Here is a 21,701-nt window from a genome sequence, read left to right as displayed (position 1 = left end):
TTTTTTTATTAAAGTAATTTGGAATTGTAATTGCAGCAAAATTGTTATAGGAATTGTAATTTGTAATTATATTATTTGAACTATCGAATTACAAATTACTTCTATAAGTACAAATACTTTTTCCAATTACAATTACTTTTTCTAATAATTATAATTACTTTTAAGATCATGCGTATTGCGTAATTGCGTACAGACTTGCAGACTTCTATTATTTCATTTGAGGAAAGCCTTGTGCCGCGTGAACAATAAAAAGTGATTTGGTGAATTAACCTCAGAATTAACAGAGTACATTTTATTTTATTATAATTATTATTAATTTAGAAAATATACGAAGTAAAAATATGTTGTCTATAGCATCAAGTTTTATAAAAATATATATTATGTATCTATGTGTTACTGCTCTTATTTTGAGTTGAGAAAACTTCTGTTTCGGTTACTCAGCCTTTCACTCGTACTTGTTCGATTCGTAATTTTTTTAATAATTATTATTGCTTTCCAGTCTACCCAAAACTACTGTATTCTATATTTTGCAAATGCATTAACAACCAAAAAAAAAGAGCATCGGGTTGAATTAATTACCTGACCAATAATATAAAATTATAGTATGAACTGAACTAGTTTAAATTACCTATTAGATTAGGAATAAACATATAAAAATTCTATATCAGAAAATGAATAAGAATAATCTTTTCATTTTAGTATCAATTCTAATAAATAATAAAACGCAATATTACACAACGCTTTTAATTAAAATTTTTAACTTAACTTTTTCCTTTTTCTCTGTTTAGTCACTATAATTTACTTTATCATAAAAGTAATTAGAAAAGTAATTGCTACATCCATTTTCCATGTAACTGTAATTAAATTAATATAATTCCTTTTTTTAAATAATATACTTTGTAATTGTAATTAGTTCCTTTTTTTAAAAAAGTAATTTGTAATTGTAACTATTTTTAAATTACAAGTAATTACCCAGCTCTGGTCGTTACCTTCGGTGGACAGCAGCCCATAACTTCGACTTTTCAACACAAATGACTTGAAAAAATTTGTAAATGTTGTTCAATATATTGATAAAATAATGTCAAAGTTTAACCAGATTCTAATCAATATGTCCCACTCAAAAAAATTAATGGGAAACGCCTGAAAATCAGCCTCCTAATGTGGTTTTCCCCTTGATGTTTCGAATAGGCGTAGGTACATGATAAAAAATATAGCATAATGTTGTTCCTATTTAAATAAAACGTAACCATAAAAAGTATGTTTTGTTCCAATGTCCGAAATTAAATCGTACATTCCAGGTTCGTACTTGGTTTTCACATGACGTAATGTAAATGAATATATTTGTAGAAAGCTACTTTTGTATTCAACAACCACATGTAAATATAGTAACCGATAAAAAAATCAAGATTAAAATGCAACAGTTGATCTAGTACTATCTACGACTGATGACAGAACAAAATGCAATTGCTGCTAATGCGCGTATCTGATATTTTATCAAAATTTGGATTATAACATGTTTTGATAGCCAAATGTGTATTTGACCTTGGTAAATAAATTAAAGTACTAATAAAAAAAAATTAAAATGATAAGTTAAATTAGGTCAGTAAGCCAACCAATAGAGTTTTTTTGGCACACTTAAATATTACAGCAATTCTCATGTATTACCTTTTGAAAAATACTTAGTAAATGAAAACCCAAGTGATTTCCCCAGCAAAGTCGTGAACTATTTTTTTTAAACAATAAAATCTACAAAAAAATTACATTTTCTTGTTTTTTTTTATGATATCCCCAGAAATAATGATGGAATCGTCTTACTCTCAATAGCACTTTTGTAGAGAATAAAAAAAACTTATAAAATGGTTTTGTGCGACCTGATCGGTTCATTTTTTACAGAGAAAATCCGGAAAAACCTCTAAAATAGACCTTTTTTCAAAAATTCAGAACCATCAAATTTGAAGCTGGAAAAACAATCTTGTGAAAAATGACAGATAATAATATGTGGTTTAATCGTGCGCAAGATGGTTTCTATCCGATGCATAGTTCTTGCACAATTGCATTAAAAAAAATTCGGGCGTGGCGATTTATCAAAAATGGTCCGATTTAAATTCTGAAAACGGCATCTGAAAGTAGACGACAAAATCTCCAATTTGTATATCTCGGATTTTCGCCTGGGTGATGGGAAATATGCTAAAAACGATCGAAAGTACGCTCGAACCAGAATCCTCCGCTCGCTGCTTCCCCCATTACCGTGTGGAACATGTAAACAGATGATAACAAAAAAAATGTATATACATATATTAAGATTTTCTTTTTTTTTCAGAAACCCTCCTAGACACGTCGATGGCACCTTACACGATAACGGCCCGCCCATCGAGCAAGCGCAACTGCGCCACGCAGATGCCCGTGAAACCCTACCACGTCACTTGGGCGCCCATCCTGCAGTCTCGAAACTGCGCCACTCAAACACCCCCACCGCACAAAGAAAGCTCTGTCTAATCTATTAGAAACCCCCAGGGTCGTACCGGCACATTTCGGGGCCCGACTCCTTAGGACGGCCCTGTAACCCCAATCAGAAGTCTCGGCACCGGGACCAATACCACCTGTGATATTTGTGAATATCTCATATTTTTAAGCATTATGACATTATCAAAACTAAACTGTTATGCTGTTATTATTTCATTGTCAATAAAATATCATTACATGTGTAGTGTTTTGTATTAATTATTCCAGACAGTGTTGTAAACCGAAACAGTTGCGGGAAAGTGGGGACTGATTTATTTTCCTGTCAGTGTAAAAGTGTGAGATAAACATTACTCAAGTTTTGTTTTAATTTATTTTAAGTTCGTTCCACTAACTATTTATTTTATACAGAAATGTCCTTGTTCTTGTACTACAAATGTTTTCTGATTGTATTTGATCAATAAATAATATTTTATAATTAAACTAAGAAAACTTTTATTTTCAATTAGAAAATCCCCTAAAAAAATCAAGAGATTTTAATGAGATAAAGTTTCATGTTTATACACAGGCTAAATAGCTAACGCAAGCTATTTAGTATGTGGTCTATAGAAGAGGTGAACCCTGTGATGTATAATTATAATTACATGAAATAAAATTATAACACATTTTGTAATCCAACTCCGGACGTAAGTTACTCGCAGTTATTAATGTTATTTGTTTAGTTGATGTGTGGTTTTTAGAGGGAAATTAAATTAAATATTTATTTCCATCATTGTTATCAAAGTACTATAAATATAATTGATTGATAACACTGGCATACAAAAAAAAACTGGTCCGTATCTTTGATTTGACATAATATTGTATTTTGACATGCTGAATCCAAATCTGAAGCCCGTTTAGCTGAAACAGCGCCAAAATTTTGAATAATTGGCAAAAAATAGTGAAAAATCGTCTTAAAATGGTGAGGGGGTTAGAGCATTCATTTCCAACCAATCGCGTGTGCGTGCTAGAGTAAGACAGCATGTACTGAGATACTGTTTGTCTCTCTCGCACACTCAGGCACACTCCAGTAGTATATGCTCGTAGCATGGAATAAAATTAAACTCGAGTTTAATACATAAGATATGAGAGCGTACCTAAATATTATAATTTTAAACATGTTTTCAAATCATCAGCTCATGATAATGTATTGCTGGCGCCTAAGGGGCGGAGTTTAAATTTATTTAATTTGGGAAAAAGAACTTGCATTTAAATCTGGCGTCTAGTCACACTTAACCTGGTTTGTGTATTCTGTGGCAGAGATAACAAGAATCTTTATTGTTCCTTTCCCTATGTTCTATGGTATATTTCTCTTTCTATTGTGTTGTTTAGAAAGTAAAGGTTACAAGTTGCAAGTACCGGTGTCAAAGCAAATTAATTCAATTCAATTTCAATTTGTTGAGATTATAGTTCTTTGCATTTACGAAAAGTGATAGATATTTTAAAAAATGTGTGATGATTGGGATGATAATGCTCCTATTGAAATGCCACAAGGCAATTATGAAAACAGACCGATTTGTTCACAAAATTTTAGTAACAGCAACTTCCGAGCGGCTCGTGGAAATGGTAGAAACAACGAGAGAAATACAAGATTTCAGAGAAATAACAGATATAACAATTCTTACGGAAATGGCGAAAATTCTTCTAATAGGTCAGATGGTTTATATAGAAATAACAGATTTAAAGAAAATAAAACCTCATGGGGAAATAGCTCTAACATGACTGAAAATGATCAGACTGAAACTATTAATGTCCCTTCGAAATTTATTGGAAGGATTATTGGTAAATTTTAACACATAATCATCACAAGAATTTGTTTTGTCAATGAAATCTTTTTTGTCTAGGTCGAGGAGGATCAAAAATCAATGAATTACAATCAGATTCAGGGGCAAAAATTCAAGTGACGAAAGATATAATTGGAGACGACACTGTTGTCAAAATATTTGGAAATCAAGATTCAATAGACAAAGCTAAATCGCTTATCAATTCTTTGACTACTGATACAACTGAAATGGTGAGAATTAACAGTAATCCACCCCCACTACAAGAAGAAAAAAAAGTTGTAGACTGGAAGACTCTTCTTAAGGAGTGTGTAAGTTTTTTGATACATTAAATTAATTTATATATTACTGTAGCAATACATACTTTGCTTTATTTTTGATGATTGTAAAGGCAAGTTCGGTATTAACATCTAAACGCTCTAGAGGTAGTTTGTTCTTTTCTAATTGTAACAGATGAAAGGACAAAAAGATATATCTAGAGCATCTAGATTATGATTCCAAACTTGCCTTAAGTTGGTGAATATAAAATTATTATCACAGGAAGAAGCAGAACAGGCTGAATGGGATAAATATCCACAAATAAAAAAGCAGTTCTATGTGGAACACCCAGAAGTGACTGATTTAACTGAAGAAGAAGTTCAACTTTTCCGTCAAGAAAACAACAACATCGTCGTTGACAGAACATTCAAAAAAGAAAACAGTCTTCCGATACCCAAACCTTGCCCTAAATTCATTCATGCTTTCTTTAATTATCCTGAAATTCTGAGTGAAATTGAAAAGGTAGGATTTCAAACACCGACACCAATTCAAGCGCAAGCCTGGCCAGTATTGTTAAGTGGAGAAGACCTAATAGGTATTGCTCAAACAGGGACAGGTAAATAATTTCATTGTTGCCCTTGAATATTTATATATATTTTTATTTCCATAATTATGCATACATTTGATTTAAGGGAAGACATTGGCGTTCTTGTTACCTGCATTAATTCATATTGACGGCCAACCAGGAAATCGGTCAGAACGAGGAGGACCAGCGGTGTTAGTAATGGCACCTACAAGAGAACTTGCTCTTCAAATTGATAAAGAAGTAAAAAAGTATTATTACAGGGGCATTACATCGTAAGTATGACAGATTACTACAGAAATGATATTAAATTTTGCTATAAGTACATTTTAATTGTATTTCCACAATTTATTACATTTTGCATTCATAATTCAAGTATTATGTCAGAAAAAAATATTCAATGTAGTAATGTAGAAAAATGTAGTTATGTAACACAGAATATCAAAAACGAAGGAGCGTATTCATGTATTTAATAATTTATTAGAGTTTGCGTATATGGAGGAGGAAACCGCAGGGAACAAGTTAAAACAGTCACAGATGGAGTAGACATAGTTATAGCTACGCCTGGACGTTTAAATGATTTATATGAAGCAGGTACGAACAAATATTAACATTTTATTACCTTTCTTTCAAATTTACAGCTTAATAAGCTTCTGTGGCTGATGGGGCTTGAAATGACAACCAATTCTCAGACTCGTAACCAGCGGTGGGCCTGTAAATATCCAAATAAGGGGAAAAACTTCTCAGTGATTGCTGAAATAGCAAAATATGCATCAGTATAGTGGCCCACCTGGATAATTTCTACATGCCTTTGATTTCTAAATATTAGCTTTATTAAAAATTGCCTCAAGATGGCAAAAAAACATTTTTTAATACATTGTTTAAATGTCACTGTTTTATTTAAAGCATAATTGAGTGACACCGCATGTTGCTAATTATTATTTAGCCCAATATTTGAAGCAAAATGCACTTGGACTGATCGTTCTTTTTATTACCTATGACCTCCAAATATTAATGATCTAAATGCTTTATTGCTTGGTTTTTATTTGAATATGCATTCTACTAATGGCATTAATGTTTTTTAAATGTGAACAGTTGTGCATCCAAAAGTCTCTTGTTTCGGTATGACTGGTTCAGATAAAATTGTGGCTATCTAATGTAATTGTTATTGGTGTTAGTGTATTAATATGGTGTCACATAACTATCATAATCATGAGCTGATGGACATGTTATCGACATACGGTGAATGTAGTCAAAATGCTGATAATCATTCAGAACGTTTGTGATGCTGGTCAGTAACAACTCCATTAAATACAGCTGGCTTACGTTTACAAAAACAGTGGCAACGTCAAATACGTAAGAATATGTTATTCCCTCTCAACTCCGGTAGTTTATATGTTCATACTTTTTATTAAGTAAAGTCGTTATTTCTTTTTTTTACATCTTATGTTATAGGAGAGGATTCGCACTAGAAACGACCTTCGCCCATCTGTTTAATGGATGAAAAGTATTTTATATCAAATTTATTATATTAAAAAATATATCTCGAGTGGGTTGGCTAAAAAATTCCTGGACAGAGTATGATTAATTAAAAATTGAAAAATTACTTTTTATTAAATACCACACTCATGAGTTTAACGAATAAAGAACCCCGCACAAAACATATGGAAATTGAACACTGGTCAATTTTTATGAAACTTCATATTTTGATAGTCCTCATCATGCTAATCAAAAGTTTCAATAGGCACGAAGCCCTACAACCCCTTCCAACCCCCCAAAACCACCCCCAAATGTCAGGGGGATGCACTTGACAGATTATTATCAGTCAATAAATCTACCGAAATATTTTCCTACTGCAATCGAACCTACAGCTAGGGTTTCACATCCCACAAATGGCAAAAAATCTTATGTCAGATTTTAGTAGTTTTTGTGGGTTAAAGGGTATTAAACAATAAGATGGGTGTAGGGTGGAATTCAACATTGAACGGTTTCATAAGCCATAAGCAGGGATAAGTCATGTCAGGCTTCGATAAGAATTGGGGTTGGTCCAACCCCAACCGTAGGAGTTGGGTTGGTGATGGGTGGTTCAATTGTCGGGGGTCGGCGTCGGAGAATAGTGATCGTTTAGGTGACTGTGAGATGGAATAAACATTTACACACCAGTAAGCAGGGAAAAGTCACATGACAGGCTTTGGTAGTTGGTGGGGAGGGAGAGGGATGGGGGTTAAGTGTTTTGGAGATAGTAGTCTTAAACCTAGTTACAGTTTGGGTGGCTGTATGTTCGACTGCAATCGTAAAATATTTCGGTAGTTTTATTGACCGATAATCTGACAAGTGCATCCCCCTGACCTTTGGGGGTTGGTGGGGGTTGCAGGGCTCGGTGCCTATTGATAGTCTTAAGCCTAGTTATAGGTGTCTGTAGGTTCGACTACAGTAGTGAAATATTCCGGTCAGCCAATTGACCTGCAATCTGTCAAGTTAATTACCCTGATCTTTGGGGATGGTTTTGGGGGGTTGGAAGGGGTTGTAGGGCTTCGTGCCCATTGAGACTTTTGATCAGCATGACAAGGACTATCAAAATACGAAGTTTCATAATAATTGACCGGTGTTCAATTTCTATATGTTTTGTGCGGGGTTCTTTAATACCAACCGAAAGTATGAAGCCTATAGAATATACGTTGGGTTGTCAATTTTTTTCCTGGCATAACTACTGGGTTGGCAGGTATAAACAGATAAATTGATACTAGTTATTTTCACCTATTTATTTAATAAATAAATCTTATATCAAAATAAGCACTATTTAATTGCGAACACGATGATATAGGGTTGTCTGTAAAAAATCTGGCCTGAATGACAGTTGTCGAGTGTTGAAAGGTGAAAATTTTATGTGAGTGGAAACTTGTGACAAAGAGGTCCGAGCTAAATATCCTGTGCGATAGAAGAGAACACAACATTGCAGCTGCGTGCGACGTGACCGCCAGATGAAAGAGACTGCGCATGCCATTTGTTCATGCAACAGAGAAGGATAGCGATACATTAGTAAATACTGAGCATTATTTTGGAGTGGTTAATAACCTAAAATATTGAGAATGCAAACACGTGTTGCTACGTATAGTTGTTTATTGACAATATATTGTAATGAAAAATGGCTAAAAAGTGTTTTTTGTGTAACTCGGACGATTCTTTGATTGATTTTAACGATGAAACTTTTAAAAACTGTTCATTGAAGTTAGCATTTCATAAAAAATTTTTAAGTTTTTGACTTAACTTTGTTCATTTTTATTTATTTTCCTGAAATAACAAAAAAATTTCAAGATAAGTACATATCGCTATCATATTTTTATTCAGAACATTTATATTGCGCCAAACTTTTTTTTTAGATTGCTAATCACTTCAGAAGTATAAAAGTAATAAAATAAATAATAAATGCCAAAAAGGCCTGTTGAAAAAAATATATATGCCTTTTTGGCATTAATTTCTTTTATTGTAAGAATATACTCATTTGAAGTGATTTCAAAGCGATAAGCAAAAACAATTTTTTATTTGCTATTTTGGCTCCTACGGTGGACCTATATATAGCATATACCTTTTTTGGGATTAGGCACGCGATATATTGTAATGCCACATATAATATTATATTATTATTTAATATATTATATATTTATCGTTGTTTTCTCAACTCTAATGCCAGTTGCTCCAAAATAATGTTTAGTATTTACTAATATATCGCTATCCTTCTCTGTTGCATGAATAAATAGCATACGCGCTCTCTTTCATCACGTCGCGCGCAGCTACAACTCTGTGTCCTCTTCTATCGTACGGGATATTTAGCTTGGACTTCTTTGTCACAAGTTTCCACTCGCATAAAATTTTCACCTCTCAAAACTAGACATTAAACAAATAGGTGAAAATAACTAGTATCGATTTACCTATTTATACCTGCTAACCCAGTAGTTACACCAGGAAAAAAATTGCCAGCCAATGTTTGTATATTCTATAGGCTTCATACTTTCGGTTGGTATTAAATTTATTCGTTAAACTCATGAGTGCAATATTTAATAAAAAGTCACTTTTCAATTTTTAATTAATCATACTCTGGCCAGGAATGTTTTAGCCATCCCACTCGAGATATATTTTCTAATATATTAAATTTGATATAAAATACTTTTCATCCATTAAACAGATGGGTGAAGGTCATTTCTAGTTCGGATATTAGACTATAGGTTGTTATTTCCAAGTATAAGTTACTGAATATAGTAACAAATCTGAAAGTTGTTGCTCTTTCAGTCAATAAAGTATGTTTCACATTCGTAGGGCATTTGAATGTGAAGACGGTCACATATGTTGTATTAGACGAAGCAGATCGCATGTTAGATATGGGATTTGAACCACAGATTCGCAAAGTTATGTATGCGATCAGACCAACCAGACAGACTGTAATGACGAGCGCCACATGGCCTCCGGGGGTGAGGCGGCTAGCTGATTCCTACATGAATGATCCCATTCAAGTTTATGTGGGCAGTTTAGATTTAGCAGCTACACACACCGTTACTCAGATCATCGAAATGATGCCAGATGATGATGAAATCAAATTGCAAACTGTGAGTATCATAAGAGTGAAATGTTGAAACATGTATTTTTAATAACTTATTTAAAAAAATTTGACTTGTCACCAAAAAATTCTCATTTCAATTTGGATGTTTTAAATTTTCTTAAGACGTCAAACATCATTCTTATATTTTTTTATTTATATTTTCTCGTTTGTATATTAGTTGATGGATTTTGTCCGCAATATGAGTCCAGATCAAAAAATGATCGTTTTCTGTGGAAAAAAATCACGTGCCGACGAGATATCTTCAGAATTAGTACTTGCTGGCATAGATTGCCAATCCATACATGGCAATAGAGAACAAAGCGATAGAGAACAAGCACTGATAGATATCGCTAACGGCACTGTTAAAATTCTTATAGCGACTGATGTAGCATCTAGAGGATTGGATATAGATGATATTACGTGAGTACTTCAATCGACATTTTAGTGGGAATTTTAATCTGTCTGTTTCAGGCATGTATTGAATTACGATTTTCCGAAAAATATAGAAGAATACGTTCACAGAGTAGGCCGCACGGGTAGAGCAGGCAAGTTGGGAGAATCCATTAGTTATTTCACAAGAAATGACTGGGGGCAAGCTAAGGATCTTATTAATATATTAGAAGAGGCTCAGCAGGTATGTGGATACTATTGAAGCTGAAAATACAACACTCGTACAGCTTGACCAAATTCATCTTGTTTGCGAGTTTCAAATGTACAGTGGCAATGTTGCCAGACTAACATTAGAGCTCATTCTCCGTCTTAACCTACTGCGCTACTATTAAGATCTCCCATCTTTATTGCTGTCTTATCTGCACCTCTCATGGACAAGATGCATTTACTCAAGCCTTGTAATTGTATGCAAATTTTCTCATTTTTTTTTATACCATGAGGCCTTTGAGTGATTTTTTAAATCAAAAAAGTTTCGTAAGCAATGGTCCCCAAATCAATAATTTTTGAGGTACAGAGTATTGAAATTTAAAAATCAGACTGGGAGTTACTAAAAACCTCAAAAATTCGACACCACTGAATATTTTGAAAATTTGGTCGCTACTTGTAAGTATGATGTTTCCAAGATATTCTTCTTTCATTTCTAACCATTTTTGATTTGTTCCTTTTTTTAACTACTCGTTACACAAAAAAATTAATTTTTTCTTATATATGTATATGCTATATAATAAATAAACAAAATATTAAGGGGTTATATCACTTTGGAGCCCCAAAAAAAAAAAAAGTTTTTTCAATAATTTTTTTTTTTTTGATAATTCTTTTATAATAATCATGAACAACCAATATGTACACCAATCGACTAAGCAACTCTTCAGGAGTAAGAGTAAATTTTTTATTGAAAATTTGTTGGGAAATGGCAGCTGTAGGAGTGCATGAACAAAACTAAATTTATCAAAGGTCTGCCTCGGCGAGCAGTAGAAGTCCCCTGGATCACCATCTGAAAGCAAAAAAATTTTTTTTCATAAACTACATGAGTTTAGCTAGTGAACTACATATGGTCATAATTTTAGGAATTTTTTTCGCAAACTGGCGAGACCTTGAACAAAAAATTCGAATTTTTGACAAAAAAATCGAATTTGAAATATTTTCTCGATGATCGGTAAGTTATAGGCGTTTTTACGTACACGAAATTCAAAAATGTTGTATTGATGATACAAGCGAAATCTGCTATTTTTACGCTTCGAAGTTGCTTTGGAAAAATTAATTTGACGGATATTTCTGAGTCCTTTTCATACAAAACAGTTTTTAGCATATTTTAAGCCAATAAAAAAAAAATTTTTAAAGTGATACTACTTAAGTACTATGCAATTACGAACAAAATCCAATAATAATAATAATAATATCTCTACTCCTCATTCTAACTACGAGAATTAGCCCAGAAGTCGGAGACTTGTGCGGGAGAGGAGGCAGCATATTATTATTAAGCAGGCCGCATTTGCACCCACGAACGACTTATGTTGGTAGGCCCTAACCACCATTCAGTGCAGGAATGAGGGAAACTTGGAAAACCTCATTAATTAGGGGGGTGGTCATATGCCAACCGGTGTCAATCTCTCACATTGACCCAAGCCAACATTCTTCCACCCTACCATACCTGCACAGAGGGTGCCAATCCTCCGTACAAGCATAGCTAATCTACGGTCTACCGGCCGCGGGATTCGAAACCCGGGCAGATAGCACACATCGATTTAAGTACTGACGCCTTAAACCGTGCGGCTATCGACCGATAAAATAATTAATGCAATTTTTTTGTGGTACTTCTAACAAATTGCAAATTTTCTATACGATTAGTTTTTGAGACTTACCACCATTAGGTTGTAATTAAAATTTTAGTTCAAACAAAAGAATTGCTGATGATATTGCAGCCGTTTCATGTGGTGAATCAGCTAAACATGTAACTAATGAATTAAACGTAAACGTAGAGCATATATATGTCAATATTTCAGAGAATTTGTTAATTTTGAACTGTAAAAAAGTTTCAAGTTTTATGGCTTTGGGTATATACATAAGTATGCCATATAGAAATTGAAATGTGCATGTGGATGAAATGTACCAGTTGCTTTGCTATAAAGGAGTTATTTAAAATCTGTAGTGAAAATATGGTGAAAACTTTATTTCTCAAAGCTCGAATTAGATGTGGTGATCTTTTGGACGGATTCTGCAGATCGTATTTTCGTACTGCAAAAAAGAGCTATCAGTTTCCTGTATAATATATTAATTATTGGGAATCTTGTTGAAAAACCTTTAAGGAAAAAATAATTTTAACATTAACTTGCATATATTAGCTGTTTTGAAAAAAAAAAAATCAAAATTTAGGAACCTAAATTCCAGTGTTGACTACTCGACAAGGTATGCATTTGGCCTTCAATATGATGCATATCATATTTATAGTAAATTATATCCTAATATAAAAAATTTCTAATATTAGTAATTATGTCATTATAGCTGTTCATATTCATCTTATAGCTGTTTTACATTGACAATTTATTGATCAATTAATTCATGAAGTCGCTTCAAGAAATTGGACATTTTTTGCCACTTCTCTATATCATTTTATGATCAATTAGATACAAAAAATTTGATTTCATTGCTTGAAAATTTACACATTTCAAAAAATTTCATCAAATATGTAATAAGTATTATGGTTTTAAAAAAAGATCAAATTTTCAAATATTTTTTGTATTTTCAAATGTTTTCTTGAATTTTTTCAAGCAATCACTTTATTTGTTATACAGAAATTATTCAAAATAATATGTAAATCGTGTAAACTCTGAATATCATACATTTTGACTTTTTTTCTCAATAATCTAGAGATCAATATTTTTCAGACATCATAATAGATGTTAACAGTTGAATTTCTGTATCAATCACACATGAAATATGCCAACATAGGAAAAGTTTATGCGAAGTTCAGTTGTCTTTAAAAATAAATTATGAAACCAGCGATCTCGTGACTGTCGGACTCGAACGCTACCAACTAGGCCACGCTCTCAATTGAAAAATGTGTCGTATCTAGTAGATATAGTTGGCTAAAACTTCAAAATCGATTATCTCGGTAATTTATTAACGTTGCGTCGAACTACTTCGGAAAATTATTCAAGGTCCAAACTACATATACCATAAATATCAAAAATTACAAATATTCTATTACCTTGCCTTCTTATCAGTGTAGTAGAAAAGGTTAAACAAGTCTTTGTCACCAATAAAAATAGGGATCAGTAACAATTCTTCTGTTAAGTCTGGCACTAAAGTCAGATAAAAAATATGGAACATCACTACAATACACATCACTGATATGTACTAAAAACTAAACTATAATAACTAAACAAATAAAACCTGAACTACAACAATATAATCTCAATGTGTGTTTCCCTACAGGAGATTCCACATGAATTACATAATATGGCAGAGAGGTATACTGTCTGGAAGGAGAAGAAAGATAGCAGCGGAAGAGGCACAGGAAGGGGTAGAGGCGGTTTTGGTGGAAGACGCTGGTGAATCTCATTTTCTTTAGTTAATTTAAAAGAATTTCAATTATATTTTGTTAGTTCTTGTATGCAACTTTATTTATATTATTTTTTATGTGACATTTGTAGTATTATACCTCGACGAGGAAAAATATATGAATCGTAATGGGAATTTTTTTATCTGTTTTTCCATTCGTTACACCATATTTCTAATTTATTTATCCCTGTTTCAGAAGAGATATCTGACTTTGCCTCATCATATTTAACACATATTTAGTATCTTCTTCTTCTTTAGCATCATTCTCTTTATACATATCAATTTTTTGTCCTGGTGGGCGATATTGATCCTAAAAAAAATATATAGGATGTAACTATATGTGGGGGTTACTTTTCTGGGGCAATAGAACATGTCTCCCAGAATACTAATCCGAAATATATATTTTTTTAAATCGAATAAATAGTCATTCGTTTTTTATAATGCACTTAAGACTCTTGGACAGCTTCCTTTTTTGAATGTCATTTAAAATGTTAAAATAAAGGGTTTTTTGCGATTTTTTTCTAATGGAAGGAAAAGTAAGAGATAATAATATTCTAGGAAATTATTAACGATCTCTTTTAGTGTTGTTCAAAGAAATATATTCATAAATATTACAAAATGGAGACGCTGGAGCCATTCTCGTGAGGCTTATTGAACTTGAGGCGCTCTGCGGGACGCAGTATAACTGACACAAATTTGCATATGGTAAAAAACAAAAATTTTTCCTTTAATCTACATGAATATGGTTAGAGAAACATGTATGGGTTCTGAAAACATTAATTTTTGTGTGATTAGCGAGAATTTGAAGTAAAAAGTTCAATTTTTGATAAATGTTAAAATTAACTTATTTAAAAAATCGTGTGTCAAGAAAAACGCTTCTAAAGTTTTGAGATATGAGTCCTCTAGTACCAAAACCCCTTAAATCCGTTTTTGATGAAGAATGAGATATACACATCAAAATATTCCTACTAAAATTCCCTATTGATGTGTTCATTCGAATGATTGCAAAAGTCACCTACTATTATATTAGGTGACTTTTGCAATAATTCGAATGAACACATCTATAGGGAATTTTAGTAGGAATATTTTGAAGCGTATATCTCATTTTTCATCAAAAACGGATTTAAGGGGTTTTGATACTAGAGGACTCATATGTGCTATATAACGTATTTTCATTTAAAAATGCTTCTAATTGAAGAAAAACTCCTAATGGCATCTGTTAGTAGTATTAGTAATCAAAAGGTAAGTTATTATGCTGCACCCTTCCAGCAGGTATCTATGTGCCCCAGGTAGTAGTTTCGGAGCAAAAATGTTTCCTGAAACTTTTTCCCCTTTTTCTAGAAGGTTCAAAACATCTTTTAAATTATACATTGGTCTTGCCCATCAAATGTTTTTAAAAAATGAACAAAATATACATAATATTTTCACTTAAAGTCGGAACACCTTCGTATTTAGGATGGAGTTGGCCAATTTCCAAAATTCTTTTTTTTATGTGTGATATAATATTTTTTGATGTGATCTTTTCTACAGCCTACTATCAGTAAGAAAAGATCCTCAAAAATTAAAAAACACATTTTTTAAGAAAGAAGCGAATAGCGTTTTCAATTTTATCACATCTCAAAATTCTAAAAACAAAGTTTCATTATTATAGCTTTTGCAAGGTGTTCACAAAATAGGTGCAAACTTCGAAAAATTTCACTCATTGCAGAGTTTCCTGTATTAACAGTGGAAAATATTTTCCAAGGTATTTTTCCAAATTTTTATTAACCGAAGGTATATGCATACAGTTTCATTGATTTCACTCATACAGGGTGCACACAATAAGACAACCAAATTATATATTTCTTTTATTACACCAGAAATGAGTTTCAAAACGAAATAATATTTAAAAATTACTGTTTTCTATTAGCTCGCCATCATTTGGTATACACTGTTTAATTCGTCTCCTCTTATTTATAATAAGTCTCCTCAACTGATGTGGTCCTCGTCATGTAAGACAGAACCTCTACCTTCAACTAGATGGAGCACCTATTCATAATGCGGTAATAGTACGTCATTGATTGAATGAGAATTTTCCGAGACAGTGGATAGGTCGCAACAGTCCGTTAGTTGAGTGGCCATCAAAAGCTCCAGACTTGACGCCTCTTGATTTCTTTTTATGGGGAACTGTGAAAAATAAATTGTATAAAACAAGGCCCCAGAACAGAGAAGATTTATGTAATAGAATTAGAAAAGCATGTTGACAAATAACGCCACATCGGTTGAGGAGAGTTATAAGAAATAAGAGGAGACGAATTGAACAGTACATACCAAATGAAGGGGGACTAATAGAAAACAGTAATATTTAAAATTTATTTCGTTCCGAAACTCATTTCTGGTATAATAAAAAATATATATCTTATTGCGAGGATCCTGTATGAGCGAAATCAATAAAACTATGCATATACCTTCGGTTAATAAAATTTTGGAAAAATACCTTGAAAATATTTTCCACTGTTAATACAGGACACTACAATGAGTGAAATATTTTGAAGTTTGCACCTATTTTCTGAACACCCTGTAAAAGCTATAATAATGAAACTTTGTATTTAGGGTTTTGAGGTGTGATCAAATCTAAAATGCTATCTATTTCTTTCTTAAAAAAATACCTTATGTTTTTTAATTTTTGGGAGTCTTTTCTTAATGATAGGAAGCCGTAGAAAGGATCCCATGTCAAAAAATATAATATCAAAAAGTAGGCCTTTTTGAGTACTACCATATAAAAAAAAGAGTTTTAGAAATCGGTTAACGCCCTCCTAAATATGGAGGTGTATCGACTTTAAGTGAAACACACTGTATAAAAATATTTAATAATCCGATACACTTGAAATATTTTTTAAATTACTTGCTTTTAACAAAAAGTTATTATTATTTAAAGCACTGTATTTAATTGGTGAATCGCAGTGTCCATGACCTCCAACGTTCACCTAGTTTAGGTGAACTACATAATGGTATTTTTTTCGTGATAATATTGGTGAATATCTGACTTGTAGTTACTATTTCTATCTCTTTTGATCTTAATTGTCATATGGTAGTTTAAATCTCTTCATTCTCTCATACTACACAGACTACAACATACGACTTCACTTGCGAAAAAAGCCTAATATCAATCCACCAGATGTGATAACAGCAGGGTACTAGGTGGACAAGTAACAAATGACAACTTTAATTTGGCAACACGGGTATGATACTGCTTCATTCTATCACAATTGTTTTAATCTATTTATTTATACGTAACTATTAGTGTTATTACACATTGTGTTTACACACGTCAAAACCAGGAAATTATTCCACTAAGTACCTACATCATATAATAGTAATTATTGAAAAACAAGAGTGTATAAAACAGAACATAATAGTATACAGACAAAAGGAAAATATCAAAATCTTCAGTTTATCGATTTATGAGTTGTTTGTAATATATTAAGTAATTTTGATACTTTCTGGGTGAAGAATTGATTTTTTGGTGTGGTATATTTGTATGAATACAGTGTTAAATTTCTGTGATAAGAAAAAAATAAGAATCAAGCAATGAGAATTGGTTAACAATCATGCCGTAGTTTACTGTTTCGAATAGCTTGCACAGTTGTTTGAAGTTACACTAGCTTGTCCAACAAAGAGTATGAAAATTAAGAGAAAAGGTTATTGTTTCAGTTTCATGATAGAAATTGATAAAACAACCTTTATTTGTGATATGTGTTTTTAAAGATCACAAGTAGCCTCCTTATAAATATAACCTCCATTTGTGTGTTACATCCTGTATCAGGTACACATACATACAGAGGCAAGGAAAGGCAGATCAAAAACCTCATTTGTAGATTTTTCAATTAAATCCTAAATCCTTTTTCAATTACAGCCTAACTACAAATATACAAATATAAACACTATTCTAGACTTATCTCTAGTAGCGTCACACCAAGGCAGTTTGCAGTAATAAACTGCCTTGATGCGATGCCAAGGCTGTTCGAATGCCTTCTTTGGAGAGTGGATACTTCAAAACAATTTGGTTTGTATGACACGGTTTTTGTTTCCAATCTGCCTCGTCTGGCTAATAACAGATCCTCAGTCAGGGAAAAGCAGAACGGATGCATCATTTCCTGATATTGCCATTCACTTGAACAAACAATGAACGAGGCGGCAATTCCGTTATTGATTTATATTTTGAATTAATGGTGGTATATGCTGTGTTTGTGGTTATGTCCAGAATTGACAAAAATAGATGTTGGAAAAAATATATTTTTAAATATGAAAATGGCAAGTTTTGTCACCACAATTGATTCCATCCTTCAATCTAACACTTCAAAGTGAGACCGAGACAGTTTGCCAAGCCTCGAGCCATGTTTGTCTTACTTCATATTGAATTTTTAAACGCAAAACTTGTTTTGAAAAGTCAATATTTTTCTTGTATGCATACAAATATAAATTATAAATACATCTGAGAGTATAATGTATACTTTACCTTTTTCGCTATTCCTTCGTTAAATTTTATAATATTTATAGATTTAAAGCAATTTTTTTCATCACCAGAGTAATTCTTTATACAGCAACACAGTGCACAGAGTTTTAGTATCAGCGCTAAAGGATATGCTATAAAGAATGTAATATTTAAACAAAATTCAGTTTTCCTAAAATAAAAATAAATTTGTAGTGTTATTAAAAACCAAGGCCTGCAACATTTCAGTAGGGACACATTTATGCTGCAGTGAACCTGTTTATTTGCTCATACAGAGTGGTCATTCAGTACATTCTAATAATAATATGAGTAGAGAACTCAAAATGGCTCGTCTTCGAACATAATGGAATAGATCTTCTTTCGTAAAATCGGTATTAGTAATGAAAACTAAATTAATTTGCAATAGCCCAAATTTCATCACTCCATGACAAACATTCAGAGATATTTCAGAAAGTTCAACACTTCTTTCAAATTTCAACACACTGTATCTCGAAAATCAATCGAATTACACACATATTCATATGGAATTTTTTGTTTAAAATGATTTGTTCTATCACCTGGTGATTATTCCGATTAACACCCCAATCACCCCCTACAGGGTGTCCCAGTGTCAGCGTACAAAAATTTACCAGAAGGGGCTTCATAACTTTTCCATATCCTAGTTTTATGTAATTTGATTGTTTTCCTGAATCTGCAATCGATTCTGAACAAAAAATATGCTTATTTCATAGCTCAAAAATTAACCGTTTCTGAGTAAATTGGGTATAAATTATCGACTGCATTCATTAGTAGAAAAATACTTCTAGATTTTATTTCTTATTATCTAATAGGTATCTGTCACTATAAAAAACAAGGTTGTTTACCGTTGAAGTACAGTTTCCCATGTAGCTGTGGCTCAATTAATATGAAGAAACTAAACAAGTTTTCTATGAATTATATAATATTTGGTTAAGTATAGGGGAACTAAAAACTCTTGTTACTGGGTTTGGTATACATCAGTTGCTTCATATGACCCCAGTAAAAAAAACAAGGGGGTTGAGATCAGGGAACCTGGGAGGCCACATAATAGGCCCATTTTTCCCAATCCAGCCACCAGGATGCAAAGTTTATATTTTATGTAGATGATATGGGTGCATTTCTCGGTTTAAAATTCTCCAGATGCTGCTTCGTGGAATACCACTTGTGTTGATATTCTTCGGACATTGGTGGAAGGATCATCAACAACAGCAGCTATTACATTTTCTTCTAAAGTGTTTGCATCTTCCAAATTACCTCTTATTCTGGTATTTCCAATTTTAACACTCACGATCTCACAGACTCTTTGGAAAACTCATTGGAATACGTGCTGTGAAGGTTGCCTTCTGTTTGGAAATCTGCGTAGATATTCTCGTGAGGTCACCAATAAATTTCCATCACAGAAACCGTAGACAAATATCATATCGACATATTTGTTGTTGGAAAATTCCATAATAATAAGAATTTTAATCTTATTTTGGTCTGGTCTATCCCCTGATAAATTTTTGTATGCTGACACTGGGACACCCTGTATAGTGGGCTTTGCAAATTGCGATTTGCAAATATTGATTTGATTAGTTAATTTGAATGAAAAGTAAAAATTTTCGCTTAAATCATATTTTACAATTTGCAACTGTATGTTCATTCCCGGCTTATGCCAAACTTCAGCTCAAACAATTTGAAAGCAGACCACACTCAAATCAAATATGATGAACTATCTACTTGTATCAGTGTAGCCAACCCACAAAATGCATCAAATATTTATCAATACGTGCGACATTATATTCTATATTCTAGAAAACTAAGCAGATATCACATAAATCCGCAGGATTTTTTTTTTCCTTAAAACGATCTAAAGAATCACCTATATTATGGGAATGTTCTTAAGGACCACCCTTTACAGTTTTAGACCTACTTTGGAAGTATTCTCACTGTTCTTTCTTTGGTGTCAGGATGAACGGGCCAACCGCCAACATCATAAATAACTGGTCTCTGCATAAGCTCCGTTTCTTGATAGCTTTCCAATGGTTTTGGTAAATCAACTAATAGTCCCAGTCCAAGTTCTCCAATTTTTTTCATACAAAACAAGCCTATTAGACCTTTGACGATACCTATAACAACCTAAAGCAATTTTTTTATACACATTTAATGTTTCATTAGTTTTGCAAACCTAAAAACATAAGTATAAGTATAATTCCCAAAAATATGAGAAGCATTAGATATAGCGGACTTTCTAGTATATTTTGCCTGTAAAAAGGCAGTAGGTCGTCTTCTATTTTATCACAACGGCGAACATTTCTATATTTGTACTTGAAAACCAGGTTATTAATTTCATCTGCATTCACTAAATAAAAAGGTAAGAACAATAAAACTTGTAAGGACAAACACATTTTGAGATAACTTAAAGACATTGAAGGAAGCTTACTTATATTTATTTGAAAATTTTGTGCAAATTATTGATTAAAGTTTACTACCTATTTCAACTGACTTCATATTTATTGTACAGAGTGTCTCAAATCGCATAAGTAATAGAACACCTTAATATAAAAAAAAGTTCCCATAAACATAGATTGGGAGATAGGTACTTAGTTTCCAAGGTACAGGATGTTCCAACTGGTTTTTTAATACAATTACATCTCGAAACTCCTTAAGTGTGCAATACATGAATAAAATGGCATTTATTATTAAAAATTAAGTCTCAACACAAACCAGTGACAGATATGCGGAACGCCACAGGTAAAATATATTTTCGTTTTTAAAATGCAAATTTTATTTTGTACTAATCTCTTAAATTTTTGGGATTGTTTTTATCAATTTGGTACAAATTAATAATGTGAAATGATAATTTAGATTTTAAAATATACAGGGTGTTCTCAAAGCTGAGTCATTTATTTTAACAGCTAGTAGCTCATAAAAAAAAGTCCATTTACCAATAATCGTTTATATAAACGTTGTCAAATAAAGCAATCATTAACAATTATTTAAAAAATTTTAAATTTAAAAACTTTATAATACAAACCTGATTTATTGTCATTTTCTACCACTCCGTTGTAAAAACATAAATTGTTTGTTTACTACTTATACTGGGTATGTCAATTTTTTGTAGTTGCACGGTTTTGTGTACTCTTTTTGATTTGTCGATGTTTTGTGCAATAGAAATGGCACATGTTATGAAAACAATGAACGAGTGGACATAATATAATTGCACAAAACACACACAAATTAAAAATAATATCACTCACTACTGTGCGAATAATTTAGCACTGTCAAATCGAAAAGCGTACTCAAAACCATGGAACTACAAAAAAAACACATACCCAGTATCAGTAGTAAACAATTTGTTTTTAACAACGTAGTGGTCAAAAATGACAATAAATCAGGTTTATATTATAAAGTTTTTAAATTTCAATTGTTTTAAATAATTGTTAATAAACGATTTTTGGTAAATCGACTTTTTTTTATGATTTC

At 32.3% G+C, this 21,701-nt stretch overlaps 3 protein-coding genes across 3 annotated transcripts in view; 2 read left to right on the top strand and 1 right to left on the bottom strand.

The window, feature by feature from the left end:
* LOC108906327 (nephrin-like) overlaps positions 1–2,795 on the top strand; it is a 222,598-nt gene extending 219,803 nt beyond the window's left edge. The window contains exon 11 of the mRNA XM_023457363.1: positions 2,321–2,795. Within this exon, the coding sequence (XP_023313131.1) occupies positions 2,321–2,496 (176 nt within the window). The 3' untranslated portion in view covers positions 2,497–2,795. The remainder of the gene's footprint in view (positions 1–2,320) is intronic.
* Positions 2,796–3,833: 1,038 nt separating this feature from the next.
* LOC108906330 (probable ATP-dependent RNA helicase DDX43) lies at positions 3,834–13,861 on the top strand. Its single transcript, XM_018709560.1, has 9 exons — positions 3,834–4,281; positions 4,344–4,591; positions 4,821–5,154; positions 5,231–5,396; positions 5,606–5,715; positions 9,436–9,722; positions 9,894–10,135; positions 10,187–10,349; positions 13,601–13,861. The coding sequence occupies exons 1-9, from the start codon at positions 3,948–3,950 to the stop codon at positions 13,718–13,720; spliced, it is 2,004 nt and encodes a 667-aa protein (XP_018565076.1). The 5' UTR covers positions 3,834–3,947; the 3' UTR covers positions 13,721–13,861.
* Positions 13,862–13,907: 46 nt separating this feature from the next.
* LOC108906326 lies at positions 13,908–20,449 on the bottom strand. The gene is made up of 4 exons (XM_018709555.2): positions 20,404–20,449; positions 20,149–20,344; positions 18,225–18,390; positions 13,908–14,036 (listed from the first exon to the last, which is right to left on the bottom strand). The coding sequence occupies exons 1-4, from the start codon at positions 20,447–20,449 to the stop codon at positions 13,908–13,910; spliced, it is 537 nt and encodes a 178-aa protein (XP_018565071.2).
* Between the last annotated feature and the right edge of the window lie 1,252 nt (positions 20,450–21,701).

This window comes from Anoplophora glabripennis, unplaced genomic scaffold (genome assembly GCF_000390285.2).
Source record: "Anoplophora glabripennis isolate ALB-LARVAE unplaced genomic scaffold, Agla_2.0 scaffold142, whole genome shotgun sequence".
In the NCBI taxonomy this organism is placed as follows: Eukaryota; Metazoa; Arthropoda; class Insecta; order Coleoptera; family Cerambycidae; genus Anoplophora; species Anoplophora glabripennis.
The sequence above is the reverse complement of the archived record's forward strand: the minus strand, read 5'-3'. Positions and strand labels throughout refer to the sequence as shown.

Excerpts from the sequence above, each read along its gene's own strand:
- LOC108906330 (XM_018709560.1), top strand. The coding sequence starts at position 3,948 with ATGTGTGATGATTGGGATGATAATGCTCCTATTGAAATGCCACAAGGC. Across the intron at positions 4,592-4,820 it reads AGACTCTTCTTAAGGAGTGT|GAAGAAGCAGAACAGGCTGA; the intron begins GTAAGTTTTTTG and ends TTATTATCACAG. Across the intron at positions 5,397-5,605 it reads TATTACAGGGGCATTACATC|AGTTTGCGTATATGGAGGAG; the intron begins GTAAGTATGACA and ends ATAATTTATTAG.
- LOC108906326 (XM_018709555.2), bottom strand. The coding sequence starts at position 20,449 with ATGCTTCTCATATTTTTGGGAATTATACTTATACTTATGTTTTTAG. Across the intron at positions 20,345-20,403 it reads ACTTATACTTATGTTTTTAG|GTATCGTCAAAGGTCTAATA; the intron begins GTTTGCAAAACT and ends AGGTTGTTATAG. Across the intron at positions 18,391-20,148 it reads ACAGTGAGAATACTTCCAAA|GAAAACTGAATTTTGTTTAA; the intron begins GTAGGTCTAAAA and ends TTTTTATTTTAG.